This window comes from Pseudoliparis swirei, chromosome 7 (genome assembly GCF_029220125.1).
Source record: "Pseudoliparis swirei isolate HS2019 ecotype Mariana Trench chromosome 7, NWPU_hadal_v1, whole genome shotgun sequence".
Classification (NCBI taxonomy): Eukaryota; Metazoa; Chordata; class Actinopteri; order Perciformes; family Liparidae; genus Pseudoliparis; species Pseudoliparis swirei.
This window is the reverse complement of record NC_079394.1, coordinates 30,178,298-30,198,099: the sequence shown is the minus strand read 5'-3', so window position 1 is coordinate 30,198,099 and position 19,802 is coordinate 30,178,298. Positions and strand designations below refer to the sequence as shown.

The window sequence follows — 19,802 nt, the reverse complement described above, 5'->3', positions numbered from 1 at the left end:
CCTCGGCCATCTTGATCTGACCACATTGTGCTCTTGAAAAGAGGTTGAAGTAAAGGTGGCAGAATTGAAGGGAGGAGGACAGAAAAGAAATAGAAGAATGAGCGAAGACGGCTCATTGGGAAGGAAAAGTATTAATACAGTAAAGTTTAATATAACATATTATGCAAAATAACTCAATAAATCAATTCTATTTCAGTATTTTTGAATGACCATGTATTATTTATTTGCGTTTTAATTCTTTATTTCTTAGATTTTTTAATAATACAAGCGCTGCACATCCTGATCTACACTCCGTACCAGTTGGTGGCGGTAATGCGCCAATTGGTATTTGGCCGATTGTTAGTAAACCTCGTAGAAGAAGAAGAAGCGTGTTTCCTTCCGGAAGAAATATCCAGTTGCACCATCCGGCTTTACAATAAACCGGTGTTGTCAGTACGACTGCTTGTTTCTGATTACCGGGTAGCGGAACGTTATAGTTGTCTCTTTATGTTTATGAGAAATACATGCCCACTAAATGACGCAGTGACTCGGTTGACATCAGCAGCCTGAATTGACGTCAAATAAACAAGCTAACGATATAGTTACGCTCGCGAGTAGCATCGTTAGCTCGCGTTAGCTCGCTGTGGTCAAAGTTGAAGCTCGGTGATTGTGACTTCCGGTCCCGTGAGTTCTCCCGTTTCCTCCCGCTGCGTCTGAAATAACATGTGCACACTGACGGTAATGACTTGGGATGCGAGCTAATACTGTTTATGGTTGTTTTGCTTTACTTGGATAGCTTGGCAGACATCATGGATGAAGAACCAGAGAGAACCAAGCGCTGGGAAGGAGGCTACGAGAGGACATGGTAAGACACTGTTGTTGTTGTTATGTATTTTACATCGGTTCCCTGCAGATACACAACCGGAAGTGAGTGAATCCACATGTGTATATAAACCTTAATATAACAGAAACAGAGAAACATTCAGGACCAAGCAGACACGTTTCCTGAAGCAGGAGCTCCAGCTTTCAGAGTCCTGAGGTTTATTCCACTGAGGGGCAGTTGTTATGAACACGTGTGGTTTTGCATATTAATAATACCATATGAGCCATGATGAATAAAATGGTTGCTAGGAGCAACAGTAGACCGTGTTCTCCAAGTGGTACGGGATGGCTCCGCCTCCCTCCTCAGAGCTGCATTGGTACGTAGAACACGGGACCTTTTCATTCGAGCCCTGGTTATCGTACCCAGACTTTCACATCGAACACCAGAACAATAAATATTTAGGGTGGAAGAAGAAATACTGACACCAGCAGAAGAGCAATAAGAGTGAGCTCCATATAGAAGCAGCACAGCGTCAACTCAGACAACGAGTACATTACAACGTGGTGAAAAACAAGAGAGATATAAGAAGGGATGTAGCACCAGAGATAAATAGAAGAGTTATATTGGTAAAGACCCAGTGTGTTTCCACCATTATCTATCATTCATATATATATATATATATATATATACATACATATATATGGTATATATATATATATATATATTATATATATTATATAATAATATATGAATACATATATATATATATTATATTATATATATGTTATATATATATATATATATAAACAAATAGAATCAGAGCTTACTAACCAATGAGCCAAGTGAGCCTGATGATGGGATGTGTGTGTTCTCCTCCAGGGAGGTGCTGAAGGAGGACGAGTCTGGCTCCCTCAAAGCCTCAGTAGAAGAGATCCTGTTCCAGTCCAAGAGGAAAAGGTGTGTGTGTGTGTGTGTGTGTTTGTCTCTGTGTGTGACACAAAGGAACGGGAACACTATTGATTTGATAATTAGTTAATTTTAAGATTACATTGTATTTTTTTTTATACACTATTTTGATGAAGACATGTTTTCTTCAGTTGTTTTCTCGTGCTCTTCCTCCTCTGATCAACACGTTGTGTGAGGAACGTTTTCCTCTGGCTGCTGTTTGTTCACCTCCTCTTTGTTTACCTCTGCTTTGTTTACCTCACAGGGTGACAGAGAGCCATGGACAAGTGAGGCTCGGCATGGTGAGTGAGCGTCACGTATCCGTATTGTTCTATATATCTAAAAAAAAATAGCCACTTACACTTTTGGTCATCATCGTTGTTGTTATTATCTGTTTAGTGTGTTTTGCTATTAGGAAAATCAAGTCTCATCTTTAGAACGTATCATTACCAAAACACATCACGATGTTAAAGGATGTCTCTCTGTAGATGCGACACCTCCATCTGGTGGTTGACTGTTCGAGAAGTATGGAAGACAAGGACTTGAAACCAAACCGCCTCACCTCTTCTCTGAAGGTACATTGTGGAGCAATCACACCAGCAGCCATACGGTATAATATATATATATAATATATATATATATATATATGTATTGTTGTTGTTGTATATATATATATTATTTAAATATATATTTATATATATTTATATATTTTGTTATTTTTTTATATATATACATATTTAGATTATACATATCTTTTTATATATATATAATGTATATATATATATATATATTTTTAATGTATATATATTTTTAATTTATATTTATATATATTTTACATTTATATTTTATATATATATATTTCTATAATATATATTTGTATACGTATATATATTTTTTAAATATATATTTTTTATATCTATTTATATCTATTCTTTTATAAATATATTTATTATTTAAATTTATATATATATTTTTTATATTTATTATTTAAATATATATTGTTCCATATAAATATATATATTTAAAAAAGTATATAAATATATATTTTTTAAATATATATATACAAATATATATATATATATATAGATATAATAATAAATAAATATATATATACACATTTATTTTCTCCTTTCCTCCTCAGCTGATCGAATCCTTTGTCAAGGAATATTTTGACCAAAACCCCATCAGTCAGGTATGTTTACACACTTGTATATATGTTCATGTTTTATACATTTAAATCCCATCAGCTCTTGTTTGGACACTCCAGTGAGGTTATTAGAGAAAGAGTGTAGGTCTGCACCCTCCTGTTGGTACACAGGTGTGAAGGGTTCCACATCCAAGGAGCCGGCCTCATAACAGCAGAACCAATCTGGCTGGAGACCCATCAGTACCAGATCACGTGTTCTGACACAAACAAGTAAAACAAACACACTTTTGACCTGACGACGTGTGTGTGCAGCTGGGCATAATCACCACCAAGAACAAACGAGCCGAGAAGCTGACTGACCTGGCAGGTGAGGGGCGCACACACACACACACACACACACACACACACACACACTCACACTCACACTCACACTCACACTCACACTCTCTCTCTCTCTCTCTCTAGAAAGACGACTCATAGCCTGGGTGGCCCCGCCCCCTCACTGCAGCGTTAATGTACTGTGATGTATTGTGTTTGCCAGGAAATCCAAAGAAACACATCGTTGCCCTGAAGAAGGCGGTGAACACCGTTTGCGTCGGCGAGCCGTCGCTCTACAACTCCCTGAACCTCGCCATCCAGACCCTCAAGTAGGCCCGGCGGTCCTCTCGTTACCATGACGACGTCGTTGTTGTTGTTGTGCTGTACGATGGCCGACGTTGTTCCTGTCTCCCTGTGAAGGCACATGCCGGGACACACGAGTCGTGAGATCCTGGTGATCCTCAGCAGCCTCACCACATGTGACCCCGCCAACATCTGCGAGCTGATTAAGGTGAAGCCGCCTCCCTCGTTCGGCCGAGCTGACTCCACCTCTGGTTTCATTGGAGCTTAAAGCTGCGTTCACAACAGACACGTTGCCAAATTGTTCCCACGAGTAGATCCCATAAGCAAAGTCAACTACGGACGCGATGGTTGTGTTTGATGCGAATTGTGCATCCCGAAAAAATGTGCCTCTTTCGTCTGAAGTTGAAATATTTCGCCCGACGCCGAATTGCGAAAGCCAATCAGCGTTGAGCTGCTCCGCCGTTGGTGAATCTAACTATATATATATATATATTAGGGCTGTCAGCGTTAACGCGTTAATCTATGCGATTAATTTGGCCGCGTTAACGCACTAAAATATTTTAACGCAATTAACGCAACTTTGTTTACTTCCGGTGTTCGTTGAAGTTTTTACACTCAAACCGAGTGTCAAACCGCGGCAGTACGGTTTAACACTGTTTCCGTTTTTAAAACAATTATTTTTCCGCGAAAATAAGAAGCAGAAATCAGTTTAACTCGTGGATGAATCAGTCGGGTTTCCTCCTGCTCCTCCTTCCTCCCGTCTCCCCCTCTGATACACAGAGGAACGGAGGGGCGACGTGTCGGGGGACGCGGCGCGGAAAGAACTCGTCACACGAAACCTTCAACGTGATTGGTCAATCCGTTTGTCTGTCAACATTTTGGGAAAAAAACAACCAATGAACACTCAGTAAATCACAAAGGACCTCCCACCTGACGGGTGAGGCTCTATAGCAGCCTGTTAGTCAGAGAGCAGAGAACACGGCGCGAGGACAATGAGCCTCATTGAATAGAGATGAGATTGTTCTGGAATGTTTGATGTATAACACGTGGGGGTGTGTCACATGCAAACGCCTTTAAAAGGTGAATTTTGTTGTTGTTGTAAAATGTATAAAATGCCCCCAGCCTCCAGAGGGTAACGTGACATATGTGAATGTCAGTCAGTCACCAAGGCCACTGGTTCTGCTGTTGTTCAATGTTAAAGATGACGGGACCAATGGGGTCTCAATATACTTCTTTTTTTTTACTAATCTGATGTTTCACTGAAGAAACAATTTATCATCCACAATATTAAATACCTCGCTGGCACTTTATAGGTAGGAGCCTCTTTGAAAACACAGCTCTGTGTGAAGTTTGGTCTTTAAAAAGAATGAACGTTTAACTTTTAACTTTTAATCGCGATTAATTAATCGCAATTTCAAAATGTGCGATTAATTAGTTAATTTTTTTAAATCGATTGACAGCCCTAATATATATATATATACATACATATATATATATATATTTATACATATATATAAATATAAATATACACATATATATATATATTTATACATATATATTTATATATGTATTTATATTAATGTTATGAACCAAACACGAGGGCGTTAGATGTTCAGACGTTTGTGGGATGTCCTCAACAAGTATGAAGCAGAGCTCGTGGTTAGTTCTTTCCACGGAGGAAAGCCAGAGATAAGCCCCGCCCCCTATAAGCCCCGAATGACGCGAAAAGCCACAAATAGTCAAGCGAGTGATTCGCCACGCTTCGTGTGAACCTTCCTCCCCCGAGTCTCATGCTCTGAAACAAACACTGATGTGTAACTGCTCCTCCTCCTCCTCCTCCTCCACCATCCCTACTCCTCTTCCTCCTCTTCCATTCTCCTCCTCATCTCTCCTATTCCTCCTCCTACTTCTCCATGCTCCTCCTCCTCCATCATCCATCCCCCCTATCCATCTCCATCATCCCTCTTCCTCCATTCTCCTCCTCCTCCATCCCCCCCTATCCTCCTCCATCTCCTCCTCCATTCTCCTCCTCCTCCATCCCCCCCCCCCCTCAGACCCTGAAGGCCCTGAAGGTGAGGGTCTCAGTGATTGGCCTGTCGGCGGAGGTCCGTGTGTGCACGGTGTTGACCCGGGAGACGGGCGGCTCGTACCACGTGATCCTGGACGAGAGCCACTTCAAGGAGCTCCTGATGCTCCACGTCAAGCCGCCGCCGGCCGGCTCCTCCTCCGAGTGCTCCCTGATCCGCATGGGTCCGTATCCACGGGCTGAGGCCACCTGCATGTGGTCTGGGGCTGAGGCCACCTGCATGTGGTCTGGGGCTGAGGCCACCTGCATGTGGTCTGGGGCTGAGGCCACCTGCATGTGGTCTGGGGCTGAGACAACCTGCATGTGGTCTGGGGCTGAGGTCACCTGCATGTGGTCTGGGGCTGAGACCACCTGCATGTGGTCTGGGGCTGAGACCACCTGCATGTGGTCTGGGGCTGAGGCCACCTGCATGTGGTCTGGGGCTGAGACCACCTGCATGTGGTCTGGGGCTGAGACAACCTGCATGTGGTCTAGGACATGTACTGAGTACTGCCCCCCCCCCCCCCCCTGTGTGTCCAGGCTTCCCTCAGCACATCATCGCCTCCCTGACGGACCAGGACGCCAGGCCTTCGTTCAGCATGTCGTAAGTAGACCGGTTCTGTTGGACCCGGCGGTCCCCCAGCCGGACTGAGGAGACTCCGTTGTGGTCCTCCAGGCACCTGGACAGCAGCAGTGGGGCCCAGCTGTCTCTGGGAGGATACTTCTGCCCACAGTGCCACTCCAAGTACACCGAGCTTCCCGTGGAGTGTAAAGTGTGTGGTACGTGGAGCGTGTGTGTGTGTGTGTGTGTGTGTGTGTGTGTCACCGATGAGAGGAGCCTCACTGTGGTTCTCGAGGTTCTAGCGAGGTACTGCAGCTCTGACCCGTGTCGTCCTGAAGGTCTGACCCTGGTGTCGGCGCCCCATCTGGCCAGATCCTTCCACCACCTGTTCCCCCTCCAGGCCTTCACAGAGAGTCCCACGCAGCAGCTCCAGACAGACAGGTGGCGCGCACACACACACACACACATACACACACACACACACACACACACACACACACACACACACTCTCTACTGTTGTGCTGAACCTGATCTCCTGTGGTTTCAGGTTCTGTCAGGCGTGTCAAGGGGAGCTGAAAGACAAAAGCGTGAGTACAGTAGCGGACTGCGTCTTCCGAGGCCATGAAGACGATACATAATAGAATACATAATACAATAGACTATACATAATAGAATACATAATACAATAGATTATACATAATAGAATACATAATACAATAGACGATACATAATAGAATACATAATACAATAGACGATACATAATAGAATACATAATACAATAGATGATCAGGGTGTCCACGGGTCCTTAAAAAGTCTTAAATTGCTTTTCCTAAAAATAAGGCCTTAAAAAGTCTTAAATTGTCTTAAATTCAGATTGGATTGGTCTTAAATTTTTTGGGTGTCATGTCCAGGGGTTTTCCTGGGTCAAAATGGGTCTTCGGTGATCCCAAAAAATATGTTGGCGCGCTGCGCGCGCACCGTCTATTCGTGCAGGTCGGGCTGTTGAGTGATCATCAGCTGGCCGCTCGGTCCATTCACACCTCACAGCTGCGTATTGATCAGACAAGAAGACACGCTTATCAACGCCAGTGTTTCCCCTATAACAGGGTGAAATCCCCCCCCCCACGCAAACAATTCTCGGCTCGCGCGACAGAGCGATGCGCGCGCCGGCATCGAAGCTCTGCCGTGATGCGCGCACACGGGTGAGCACCGCGTATTCGGTCCCATCCCCTACAACGTGAAGCATCGGCTACTTTAGAAAACATGGCAGGATGCAAGTTCAACAACGGCTTGAAAAGAACGAGTGTTTCTGGTCACGGTGGGTGAAATGCTTCTGAAGCTGCGTTATGTGTCGGGAGACTTTCCAGCGGTGGAATCTCACGTGCAGAGCAAGAAGCACAGAGACTAGCGAAGGCCGCCAGCAGCGCGCGGGGCTAGCTCCTGCTCCGCCGCTAGCTGCTGCTCCGCCGCCAGCAACGACGTCAACTACAACGCTGGAGGTCACCGGAGGAAATCCAGCGCCGTGCAACAAAGAGCTCATCACCGAAGACCAACGCTGCAGTGCGTTCTTCATTCTGTTCCACGAGACTCTGGACCAGACCACCGCGAGCAGACAGCTGGACTTCATGTGCGTTATTGGTGAAATGACCAGGTCCAGTCAGGATCCTGTGGCGCTCATGGGCCATGACACCAGGACCTACTTCAGCATCTCACAGTAAGTAACATAAATATATGTATTAACTATCCTCTTGTATATGAGTGTGTTTCATATAGTTAAGCTTTACTCGTGTGTCAAGTTAATAACAGCTATGCATAGGCGCACTACACATTAATTAGACTAATTAAAAATAGTTTTAGAATGGTAGTAAGTAGAGTGGTGTTTACCTGTCAATATGTCTACATAGTGTTCACTAGGCTCAAGGGATGGCTCACGTTGCTTAATTTGTAAAAATAGTATTCATTCATATTGATCCAGTCTGACATTAATCTGAAGTGGTGGTGTCATGAAGAGATGTGGTGACTGTTGTTTGGCTAATGTCTGCCTTTTTTCTTTCTTTTTTCCAGGAGAATGGACCAAATGTCAACTGGAAGTTTTTATATTAATACAGTTTGAAAAGGATTGTTTTCCTAGTATATTCACAAAAGCTCAGGAGTAGACATGAACCTGTGCACAAACATCCATCACATAGAGACATGAGAACTCACTCACTCACCCACACACACATACATTCTATTATGTAAATGAATTTGCATTTTAAAAGCAGCTGGAAATGTTATTTGTTATTTTATGGAATTTTTTTGTTCAAAGGGAACTATGTTGCATGTATTTTTTAAATATATTTACTTATTTTTAGAGACATTTGTTCATGGGACTTAAATGTTCTGAAAATGTATTAATAAATATAATTTACAACAGCAATGACATTTGTGTTATCCTTTTGCATTACACCATACTGTTCATTTTGAACAGACATCAGTGTGTTTACTTTGAATTAATTAATTTAGATTAATGTATATTTCCATCGTAAATTAGGTCTTACATTTTATTTAGACGTGGTCTTAAAAAGTCTTAAATTTCACTGGTTTATTCCTGTAGACACCCTGATGATACATAATGGAATACATACATGTTTAGAAGTTTGGTTTAGTCACCACAAGGTAGGACTCAGCTACCTGATGTCCAGGTGTCTTTATTAGAGGGTTGGGGAACAGAATAAAGATCTCTGGACCAGTACCAGTTCGTACGGTCATGGACAACCTGCAAACGTCTTGGGATTTTGTAAATGGTTATTTCCAGGCCAGGAAAAGTGCTGAAAATATTAAATCCCAAAGGTTTTGGAAAAGTCCTGGACATTTGTTATCGTGCATTTAAACTGAGTTTTAAATCATGAATATGCTTTTAAAAAGAATGAAGCTCAAAATATAAGGCGGCGTACGCCCTAATACACTTATATTTCGCGCTGCATGTGAACGCACCTTAACTGACAAGACATGAATGTTTATTCTTTTAATCTAAACTATTGTCTCTCGTTCATTTGAGTCATTTAAGGTTATAAACTGTAATTGGTCATGAGGATGAACCTGTTCATTGGTCATGTGGATGAACCTGTTCATTGGTCATGTGGATGAACCTGTTCATTGGTCGTGTGGATGAACCTGTTCATTGCTCATGTGGATGAACCTGTTCATTGGTCATGTGGATGAACCTGGTCATTGGTCATGTGGATGAACCTGTTCATTGGTCGTGTGGATGAACCTGTTCATTGCTCATGTGGATGAACCTGTTCATTGGTCATGTGGATGAACCTGTTCATTGGTCATGTGGATGAACCTGTTCATTGGTCATGTGGATGAACCTGTTCATTGGTCATGTGGATGAACCTGTTCATTGGTCATGTGGATGAACCTGTTCATTGGTCATGAGGATGAACCTGTTCATTGGTCATGTGGATGAACCTGTTCATTGCTCATGTGGATGAACCTGTTCATTGGTCATGTGGATGAACCTGTTCATTGGTCGTGAGGATGAACCTGTTCATTGGTCATGTGGATGAACCTGTTCATTGCTCATGTGGATGAACCTGTTCATTGGTCATGAGGATGAACCTGTTCATTGCTCATGTGGATGAACCTGTTCATTGGTCATGTGGATGAACCTGTTCATTGGTCATGTGGATGAACCTGTTCATTGGTCGTGAGGATGAACCTGTTCATTGGTCGTGAGGATGAACCTGTTCATTGTTCATGAGGATGAACCTGTTCATTGTTCATGAGGATGAACCTGTTCATTGGTCGTGAGGATGAACCTGTTCATTGTTCATGAGGATGAACCTGTTCATTGGTCATGTGGATGAACCTGTTCATTGGTCATGTGGATGAACCTGTTCATTGGTCATGAGGATGAACCTGTTCATTGGTCATGAGGATGAACCCTGTTCATTGGTCATGTGATGAACCTGTTCATTGTTCATGAGGATGAACCTGTTCATTGGTCGTGAGGATGAACCTGTTCATTGTTCATGAGGATGAACCTGTTCATTGGTCGTGAGGATGAACCTGTTCATTGGTCATGTGGATGAACCTGTTCATTGGTCATGTGGATGAACCTGTTCATTGGTCATGAGGATGAACCTGTTCATTGGTCGTGAGGATGAATCTGTTCATTGGTCATGAGGATGAACCTGTTCATTGGTCGTGAGGATGAACCTGTTCATTGGTCGTGAGGATGAACCTGTTCATTGGTCGTGAGGATGAATCTGTTCATTGGTCATGTGGATGAACCTGTTCATTGGTCATGAGAATGAACCTGTTCATTGGTCATGAGGATGAACCTGTTCATTGGTCATGTGGATGAACCCTGTTCATTGGTCATGAGGATGAACCTGTTCATTGGTCATGTGGATGCACCTGTTCATTGGTCATGTGGATGAACCTGTTCATTGGTCATGAGGATGAACCTGTTCATTGGTCATGTGGATGAACCTGTTCATTGGTCATGAGGATGAACCTGTTCATTGGTCATGTGGATGCACCTGTTCATTGGTCATGAGGATGAACCTGTTCATTGGTCATGTGATGAACCTGTTCATTGGTCATGTGGATGAACCCTGTTCATTGGTCATGAGGATGAACCTGTTCATTGGTCATGAGGATGAACCTGTTCATTGGTCATGAGGATGAACCTGTTCATTGGTCATGTGGGTGAACCTGTTCATTGGTCATGAGGATGAACCTTGTTCATTGGTCATGTGGATGAACCCTGTTCATTGGTCATGTGGATGAACCCTGTTCATTGGTCACCATTCATTTTAAGTGTAACGATGATATACCTGAGTGTGGGTATTGGCTGTAACTTGAGTCTGTCCCTCTGTCCAGGTATTCGTCTGTCCGTCATGTTGCAGTGTGTTCTGTGTGGACTGTGACCTCTTCATCCACGACATGCTCCACTGCTGCCCCGGCTGTATGCACAGTCAGAGCGCCCCCTGAGGCCGAGAGGCGAACTGCAGACAGTTGTTGAAGATGTGAATAAACTATTGGACACTTTGTGCCTTCATGTCGTTTGAAGGTCCAGCAGCTCTTCTTCCTAAAGTTAGGCCAAAGTGTGTGGCTGCCCTCCAGCCGTGAAAAAGCATATATTTTATACACTTTATGTGTATATATGTATATATATATATATTTATATATATTATATACGGGTTATATATAGTTTAGTTTTCTTCGTTTTTCGGTCTGATTTAGAGATAGTTCTCATTCTCAAAGCAATTCCGTTGGTGGCGGTAATGCCCTCTGAAGCTCTGCAGTCTACCGCCATTAGAAGAAGAAGAAGAAGAAGAGAAAAAAAAGCCCGCGAATTGCCGTGAGACCTGCTTCCGGTACAGTGAGACCAGCTCCCGGTACAGTGAGACCTGCTCCCGGTACAGTGAGACCTACTCCCGGTACAGTGAGACCTGCTCCCGGTACAGTGAGACCTGCTCCCGGTACAGTGAGACCTACTCCCGGTACAGTGAGACCAGCTCCCGGTACAGTGAGACCTGCTCCCGGTACAGTGAGACCTGCTCCCGGTACAGTGAGACCTGCTCCCGGTACCATGTCCCGCCTCCTGAACGGCATCGTGGCGGTGTGTCCGGACCGGGGCATCGGCAGGAGGGGAGAGCTGCCCTGGCACCCCGTTCGGCTCGCGTAAGTCCTGTTGACGGATTGCGTCACCGTTCAGCGGAGCGCGAGACAGTCACCTGCGTCTTCACCTCCATCATTAAATGACACGTGCTTCTCTTTCAGTAACGAATTCAAACATTTCCGACGGATGACATCGACGCCATCTGTGAAAGGTATCTTCACTTCCGGGTTGTTGGCCATTGGTGCTTTTTTATAGGCTATTTATTTATATAACATTTATAAAAACGTGTCTTTACTTGTATTGGACCAGCTCAGTTGTTATTCTTCACATCCCTTGTGTAGTTTTCACATGAACATTCAGCGTTACCTGCCTTGTTGACATTATATAACATTACATGTTTTAAACATTACATTTAATGAGTTTCTGTTTGTTTTAAAGACATAACCATTGAGTGTGATTCCTCAGGTTGTCAGTGGTCCGTCCCCCTCGTGACCTGCACCATCACTGATCACTACATGAGGTCAATGACCTCTTTTAAACTCGCCTCATGTTTTCAATCTCACTTAATGTCGGGTCTTATTAAGTGCGTTGTTCACCGTGACTACTATCCACAGCTATGTATTACAATAACGGCTCTCTTTCTTATTGTTGCGCAACATTTCATTGACCCGTACTGGAGAAGATAAGATCTACCTTTTCCTTGGGCAATAGTGCTCCACACAGCTGCCTAAAACAACAGATATTTCAGCTATATTCCGACGACCAGGTGTCAAATGTTGAGAGATAACAACGACAAATAAATATAAAAGAATAATGTAACGGGAAACAATGGTCAAAGTTGTAAAGACAGAATACATGAAAACACCACTGATCACGAGCCCTCGCAGAATGTTTAACTAAGACCCCACTTCCCCCACCCAGTAAAATAAATGGGGCGGGGGGGTAGAACCTATTAGACCAGGGGAGAGGGGTCCAACCTGTGAGTACAAACATGAACACAAGTCAACGAGTCCATGAGAACACAAGTACAGAGAAGAATACAAGGACACGAGGACATTTATCAGATGGATCTCAGTTTGTATTTGTAAACGATGACGCCTCGATAACCACCAACGTTAGTCACGGAGTTCCACAAGGTTCTGTGCTTGGACCAATTTTATTTACCGTATACATGCTTCCTTTGGGCAATATTATCAGGAAACACTCCATAAACTTTCATTGTTATGCAGATGATACTCAACAAAATCTATCAATTAAACCAGAGGAGAGCAACCAACTCGGTAAAATTCAAGCATGTCTTAAAGACATAAAACATGGATGACCTGCAACTTCTTGATGTTAAACTCAGACAAGTCTGAGTTTAACATCAGTGTTAACGCCGTAGCGTAACCTGTTAGCGCCGTAACGGAAACATTTCCACAAGTACAGACATTTCGTCATGTATTTATTCATGGCTTAGTTTTGCTTCAGTGTACTTTGTACTTTTGTAATGTGAAGTTCTCAAAGTGTAATACCCCTTGGCCCCACTAGAGGGGCGCGCCCCACAGTTTGAGTCCTAATGAGTCAACGTGTTGTCCTGCAGACAAGCAGAACGTGGTGATCATGGGCAGAAGAACATGGTTTTCCATCCCGGAGAAGAACAGACCTCTGAACAACCGGATCAACATCGTCCTCAGCAGAGTCCTCAGGTCTGAGTCATGTCCTCGTGCTTTATGAGTTAATGTCCACATCCTAATGGTAACTTCTTGTTCTGCCGTTTGTATTTCAGCTTTTAGTACCGAGTTTAGAGATGAATCTGGTGGTATTTCACCTCTAATTCATTTAGCATTTCTATATATTGTTAGAGGACAGGAACTCTGAGAAGTTATTGTAGAAATGGAAAATCGGGTCTCGGTTGTGGTTTTAGTTTTTAAGGACCTGCATATTGTAAATAGCTGTACTTCCCCCCCAAACGAGGCTCCTGTGCCCCAAAGTCACAACAAATGTGGGACAGCAGAGGTCCTGATTGTCTGTATTCTGCTCCAGAGCGCCCCCTGCAGGAGCACACCACCTAGCGCCAGACTTTAACTCGGCTCTCAAGCTGGTGGACGTGGACCTGGCAGACCGGGCGGACCAGGTCTGGGTCATCGGGGGCAGCTCCCTCTACAAGGTGCAGCGCCGGCCACCGCTCACACGTCTTGAACCCGATTGACGGTGAATTGTGTCTCATCCGTTGTTTAAGTGTTCAGTCTGAGACCTGGATGTACCACAGCGCTGCCTCCAGAGGGCGCTCTTCCTTCTGTCATTGTGTTCTGGTTGCGTTGGGCTACCCAGGACCTGATGGAGAGCCCGGGGACCAAGAGGCTGTTCGTCACGCAAATCCTGAACCAGTTCGACTGCGACACGTTCCTCCCCGAGATCAGCGCCGCCCGGTACCGTCTGCTGCCGCAGTGAGTTCCCCCTCATCAGAAGATATTCAGAGGTGGTCTCAGAAAAGGTCCCTGCAGACCCCCCCTAGAGGTGGTCTCAGTAAAGGTCCCACCAGACCCCCCTAGAGGTGGTCTCAGTAAAGGTCCCACCAGACCCCCCTGGAGGTGGTCTCAGTAAAGGTCCCACTAGACCCCCCTAGAGGTGGTCTGAGTAAAGGTCCCACTAGACCCCCCTAGAGGTGGTCTCAGTAAAGGTCCCACTAGACCCCCCTAGAGGTGGTCTGAGTAAAGGTCCCACTAGACCCCCCTAGAGGTGGTCTCAGTAAAGGTCCCACTAGACCCCTCCTAGAGGTGGTCTCAGTAAAGGTCCCACTAGACCCCCCTGGAGGTGGTCTCAGTAAAGGTCCCACTAGACCCCCCTGGAGGTGGTCTCAGTAAAGGTCCCACTAGACCCCCCTAGAGGTGGTCTCAGTAAAGGTCCCACTAGACCCCCCTGGAGGTGGTCTCAGTGAAGGTCCCACTAGACCCCCCTGGAGGTGGTCTCAGTAAAGGTCCCACTAGACCCCCCCTAGAGGTGGTCTGAGTAAAGGTCCCACTAGACCCCCCCTAGAGGTGGTCTCAGTAAAGGTCCCACTAGACCCCCCTAGAGGTGGTCTCAGTAAAGGTCCCTGCAGACCCCCCTAGAGGTGGTCTCAGTAAAGGTCCCACCAGACCCCCCTGGAGGTGGTCTCAGTAAAGGTCCCACTAGACCCCCCCTAGTGGTGGTCTCAGTAAAGGTCCCACTAGACCCTCCCCTAGAGGTGGTCTCAGTAAAGGTCCCACCAGACCCCCCTAGAGGTGGTCTCAGTAAAGGTCCCACCAGACCCTCCCCTAGAGGTGGTCTCAGTAAAGGTCCCACTAGACCCCCCTAGAGGTGGTCTCAGTGAAGGTCCCACTAGACCCCCCTGGAGGTGGTCTCAGTAAAGGTCCCACTAGACCCCTCCTAGAGGTGGTCTCAGTAAAGGTCCCTGCAGACCCCCCTAGAGGTGGTCTTAGTAAAGGTCCCACTAGACCCCCCTAGAGGTGGTCTCAGTAAAGGTCCCACTAGACCCCTCCTAGAGGTGGTCTCAGTAAAGGTCCCACCAGACCCCCCTAGAGGTGGTCTCAGTAAAGGTCCCACTAGACCCCCCTAGAGGTGGTCTCAGTGAAGGTCCCACTAGACCCCCCTGGAGGTGGTCTCAGTAAAGGTCCCACTAGACCCCTCCTAGAGGTGGTCTCAGTAAAGGTCCCACCAGACCCCCCTAGAGGTGGTCTCAGTAAAGGTCCCACCAGACCCCCCTAGAGGTGGTCTCAGTAAAGGTCCCACCAGACCCCCCTAGAGGTGGTCTCAGTAAAGGTCCCTGCAGACCCCCCTAGAGGTGGTCTTAGTAAAGGTCCCACTAGACCCCCCTAGAGGTGGTCTCAGTAAAGGTCCCACTAGACCCCTCCTAGAGGTGGTCTCAGTAAAGGTCCCACCAGACCCCCCTAGAGGTGGTCTCAGTAAAGGTCCCACTAGACCCCCCTAGAGGTGGTCTCAGTAAAGGTCCCACCAGACCCCCCTAGAGGTGGTCTCAGTAAAGGTCCCACCAGACCCCCCTAGAGGTGGTCTCAGTAAAGGTCCCACTAGACCCCCCCTAGAGGTGGTCTGAGTAAAGGTCCCACTAGACCCCCCCTAGAGGTGGTCTGAGTAAAGGTCCCACTAGACCCCCCCTAGAGGTGGTCTGAGTAAAGGTCCCACTAGACCCCCCTAGAGGTGGTCTCAGTAAAGGTCCCTGCAGACCCCCCTACAGGTGGTCTCAGTAAAGGTCCCACTAGACCCCCCCTAGAGGTGGTCTCAGTAAAGGTCCCACTAGACCCCCCTAGAGGTGGTCTCAGTAAAGGTCCCACTAGACCCCCCTAGAGGTGGTCTCAGTAAAGGTCCCTGCAGACCCCCCTAGAGGTGGTCTCAGTAAAGGTCCCACTAGACCCCCCCTAGAGGTGGTCTCAGTAAAGGTCCCACCAGACCCCCCTAGAGGTGGTCTCAGTAAAGGTCCCACTAGACCCCCCTAGAGGTGGTCTCAGTAAAGGTCCCACTAGACCCCCCTAGAGGTGGTCTCAGTAAAGGTCCCACCAGACCCCCCCTAGAGGTGGTCTCAGTAAAGGTCCCACTAGACCCCCCTAGAGGTGGTCTCAGTAAAGGTCCCACTAGACCCCCCTAGAGGTGGTCTCAGTAAAGGTCCCAGCCTTAGACCTCTACCCGGGCTCGATGAGGACTCCAGTAATGCTGGTTTCCCCTGCAGGTTTCCAGGAGTACCCTCAGAGCTCCAGACGGAGAACGGCATCCAGTACAGATTTGAAGTCTATGAAAGCTTTGAGCAATGACGGCAACTATAGCATTTATTATAAAGCTATTCAAATAACACACGGGTTCATATATTCATGTTTAATTTAGAACATGATCCACTGCCAGTTGTGATCACAGCTCGTCTTCAACTTGTTCTGTCAAGTAAATAAACAAATGAACACACAACCGTGGCTCTGTGTCTGGTGTGAACACAATATTAAAATGTTAATTCATCTATAAGAGGAGAGGAGAGAGGAGCTCAGTGTATCCTAAACGTCCATAAGGACAGAGGAGAGGAGAGAGGAGCTCAGTGTATCCTAAATGTCCATAAGGGGAGAGGAGAGGAGAGAGGAGCTCAGTGTATCCTAAACGTCCATAAGGAGAGAGGAGAGGAGAGAGGAGCTCAGTGTATCCTAAATGTCCATAAGGGGAGAGGAGAGGAGAGCTCAGTGTATCCTAGCGTCCATAAGGAGAGAGGAGAGAGGGGCTCAGTGTATCCTAAGCATCCATAAGGAGAGAGGAGAGGAGGGGGCTGAGCAGTGTAGCCTAACAATCCATAAGGAGAGAGAGAGAGAGGGCTCAGTGTATCCTAAGCATACATAAGGAGAGAGGAGAGAGAGGGCTCAGTGTATCCTAAGCATCCATAAGGAGAGAGGAGAGAGAGGAGCTCAGTGTATCCTAAGCGTCCATAAGGAGAGAGGAGAGGAGAGGAGCTCAGTGTATCCTAAGCGTCCATAAGGAGAGAGGAGAGGAGAGGAGCTCAGTGTATCCTAAACATCCATAAGGAGAGAGGAGAGGAGAGAGGAGCTCAGTGTATCCTAAGCATACATGAGGAGAGGAGAGAGGAGCTCAGTGTATCCTAAGCATCCATAAGGAGAGAGGAGAGGAGAGAGGAGCTCAGTGTATCCTAAGCATCCATAAGGAGAGAGGAGAGGAGAGAGGAGCTCAGTGTATCCTAAACGTCCATAAGGAGAGAGGAGCTCAGTGTATCCTAAGCGTCCATATGAACCTGATTCAGTCCTAACTATAAGACTATCAAGAGGACGGTCAGTCACAGTAGTGACCCCCCCCCCCCCCAGCAGGAAGCTCTGGTCTCTGCTTCACGCCGTCGTGGAGCTGCTCTGGGCCTCATGGCGAGTGGAGCTGCTCTGGGCCTCATGGCGAGTGGAGCTGCTCTGGGCCTCATGGCGAGTGGAGCCTCCACCCTCCTGCACCACTCAGTGGGATGCGTCGTCACGGTGACCAGACAGAGGGTTTCTCCAGCTGTGAGAGGTGATGCTTCCCCATCACAACGGAGCGATGACACATGTTGACCAATGGGTGTCCAGGACTTTTCCAGGACGTTAAACCAAATTTCCATGACTACACATTGTGAAATCATGAAAAAGTGAGAACATTTCATATTTAAACTAACATTGATAACGTAGAGGGCGTAAATGAACACATGACATTTGTTATTTTATTTATTTATATATATGTGTGTGTGTATATATATATATACAAATATATGGATACATTTGTATATGTATATATATAGTATATACATATGTATATATATGTGTATGTATATATGTGTATATATATTTATGTATATATATATGTATATATTATGTATATACATATATATGTGTATATATACATTTATATAAATATGTGTATATATATGTGTATGTATATATCTATGTTTATATATGTGTATGTATATATATAGCTGTTTATATGTGTATATATATTTATATATTTGTATATGTATATATATATTGTATATATATAAATGTGTGTATATATATAGTATATCTAAATGGTATATAATATATATTATTATCTAATATATAATATACATTATTATCTAATATATAATATATATTAGATAATAATATATTAATACATATATATGATATATATATATCATATATATTATATAATAATATATTAATACATATATTTTATATATATTATATCCATCCATCCATCATCAATATCACTTCATCCTCATTAGGGTCGCGGGGCGCTGGAGCCGATCCCAGCTGACACAGGGCGAAGGCGGGGGACACCCTGGACAGGCCGCCAGTCCATCTCAGGGCATATATATTATATAATAATATATTTATATATATATATATTTATATATATATATATATATTTATATAAATTTGTGTGTGTGTGTGTAGGCAGTTCACTTTCTCGTTTCATCGATTCATTGTTTGTCGATAAAATGTCAAAAACAAAACAAAACAATAACCAGTCCCAAATATTTTTGATTGACAATTATTTCAAATTGCAAAAAAATAAAAACCACATAAAATCCTCACACTGGAGAACTCTTTGACCTCTTTGACCGGAACAATGCTTTTCTATTGTCCGCACACTGACAGTTTGGGCGCATCCATAGTTCCTGGAACAACAACAGCGCCCTCTGGTGGGTGCACACGTCACTACATCAACACGGCCCACCTGCCACGGCCTCCGCCAGCCGGCCGCTGCTGTTCACGGCGTGCGACCACCGGACCGCGGCGGCGTCCCGCGCCCCGGGGAAGAAGTGCTCCAGCGTCCGGTCCGACATCCTCACCGGTCGGCTCGGAGGACCGAGGCGAGGACCGTTAACGTTAAACCGAGAAGACCGGGCCTGACGCGTTAAACCGGAAGTTCAAAACGACGAGAACGAGCAAACATCCGGTTTAAACTAAGGCAGTACTGGGCCGGTTAGACACACGAATACTCTTTATAGCTCATTTATACGACTAATAACACTATTCTTCTCCTTCTACTTCTTCTTCTTCTTCTTCTTCTATTTCTTCTCCTTCTACTTCTTCTTCTACACCTTCTTCTTCTGCTTCTTCTTCTTCTACTTCCGGTGTTTCACAGCGTTACGGTACATTGCGGCCCTCTTGCGGTAGGAATCCGTGGGTACATCCCAAGTGTCTTAACTGAATCTGCTCCTGTACGTGTGAATTGGAGGAGCAGACGGGAGGAAGGAGGAGCAGACGGGAGGAAGGAGGATCAGACGGGAGGAAGGAGCGGAGGAGGAAACCCGACTGATTCATCCAGGAGTTAAAATTTATTTCTGCTCCGTATTTTCGCGGAGAAATAATTGTTTTAAAAACGGAAACAGTGTTAAACCGTACTGCCGCGGCTTGACACTCAGAGGAGTGCAATAACTTCAACGCACACCGGAAGTAAACAAAGTTGCGTTAATTGCGTTAAAATATTTTAGTGCGTTAATCGCGGCCAAATTAATCGCATAGATTCACACGTTAACGCTGACAGCCCTCATATATATATATATATATATA

At 45.2% G+C, this 19,802-nt stretch overlaps 2 protein-coding genes across 4 annotated transcripts; both read left to right on the top strand.

Moving 5' to 3' along the window:
* Positions 1 to 429: 429 nt before the first annotated feature.
* gtf2h2 (general transcription factor IIH, polypeptide 2) lies at positions 430 to 11,186 on the top strand. Of its 2 annotated transcripts, none has more exons than XM_056418784.1 (15): positions 430 to 663; positions 784 to 844; positions 1,682 to 1,759; positions 2,013 to 2,049; positions 2,236 to 2,322; positions 2,889 to 2,939; positions 3,207 to 3,261; positions 3,436 to 3,541; positions 3,633 to 3,723; positions 5,570 to 5,765; positions 6,121 to 6,184; positions 6,257 to 6,360; positions 6,481 to 6,583; positions 6,691 to 6,730; positions 11,019 to 11,186. In XM_056418784.1, the coding sequence occupies exons 2-15, from the start codon at positions 789 to 791 to the stop codon at positions 11,127 to 11,129; spliced, it is 1,179 nt and encodes a 392-aa protein (XP_056274759.1). In that variant the 5' UTR covers positions 430 to 663; positions 784 to 788; the 3' UTR covers positions 11,130 to 11,186. The 2 variants fall into 2 exon arrangements, with proteins under 2 accessions (XP_056274759.1, XP_056274760.1); XM_056418785.1 differs by having other exon boundaries at positions 776 to 844.
* An 87-nt stretch (positions 11,187 to 11,273) lies between these two features.
* On the top strand, positions 11,274 to 16,695 carry dhfr (dihydrofolate reductase). Of its 2 annotated transcripts, XM_056418788.1 has the most exons (7): positions 11,784 to 11,822; positions 11,922 to 11,971; positions 12,226 to 12,280; positions 13,343 to 13,448; positions 13,786 to 13,909; positions 14,074 to 14,189; positions 16,466 to 16,695. In XM_056418788.1, the coding sequence occupies exons 4-7, from the start codon at positions 13,363 to 13,365 to the stop codon at positions 16,545 to 16,547; spliced, it is 408 nt and encodes a 135-aa protein (XP_056274763.1). In that variant the 5' UTR covers positions 11,784 to 11,822; positions 11,922 to 11,971; positions 12,226 to 12,280; positions 13,343 to 13,362; the 3' UTR covers positions 16,548 to 16,695. The 2 variants fall into 2 exon arrangements, with proteins under 2 accessions (XP_056274761.1, XP_056274763.1); XM_056418786.1 differs by lacking the exon at positions 12,226 to 12,280 and having other exon boundaries at positions 11,274 to 11,822.
* Positions 16,696 to 19,802: the final 3,107 nt, after the last annotated feature.

Coding starts and splice junctions, on each gene's coding strand:
- gtf2h2 (XM_056418784.1), top strand. CDS start 789: ATGGATGAAGAACCAGAGAGAACCAAGCGCTGGGAAGGAGGCTACGAG. Junction 2,940..3,206: donor ACCAAAACCCCATCAGTCAG/GTATGTTTACAC, acceptor GTGTGTGTGCAG/CTGGGCATAATCACCACCAA. Junction 3,724..5,569: donor ACATCTGCGAGCTGATTAAG/GTGAAGCCGCCT, acceptor CCCCCCCCTCAG/ACCCTGAAGGCCCTGAAGGT.
- dhfr (XM_056418786.1), top strand. CDS start 11,731: ATGTCCCGCCTCCTGAACGGCATCGTGGCGGTGTGTCCGGACCGGGGC. Junction 13,449..13,785: donor GTCCTCAGCAGAGTCCTCAG/GTCTGAGTCATG, acceptor ATTCTGCTCCAG/AGCGCCCCCTGCAGGAGCAC. Junction 14,190..16,465: donor CGGTACCGTCTGCTGCCGCA/GTGAGTTCCCCC, acceptor TTTCCCCTGCAG/GTTTCCAGGAGTACCCTCAG.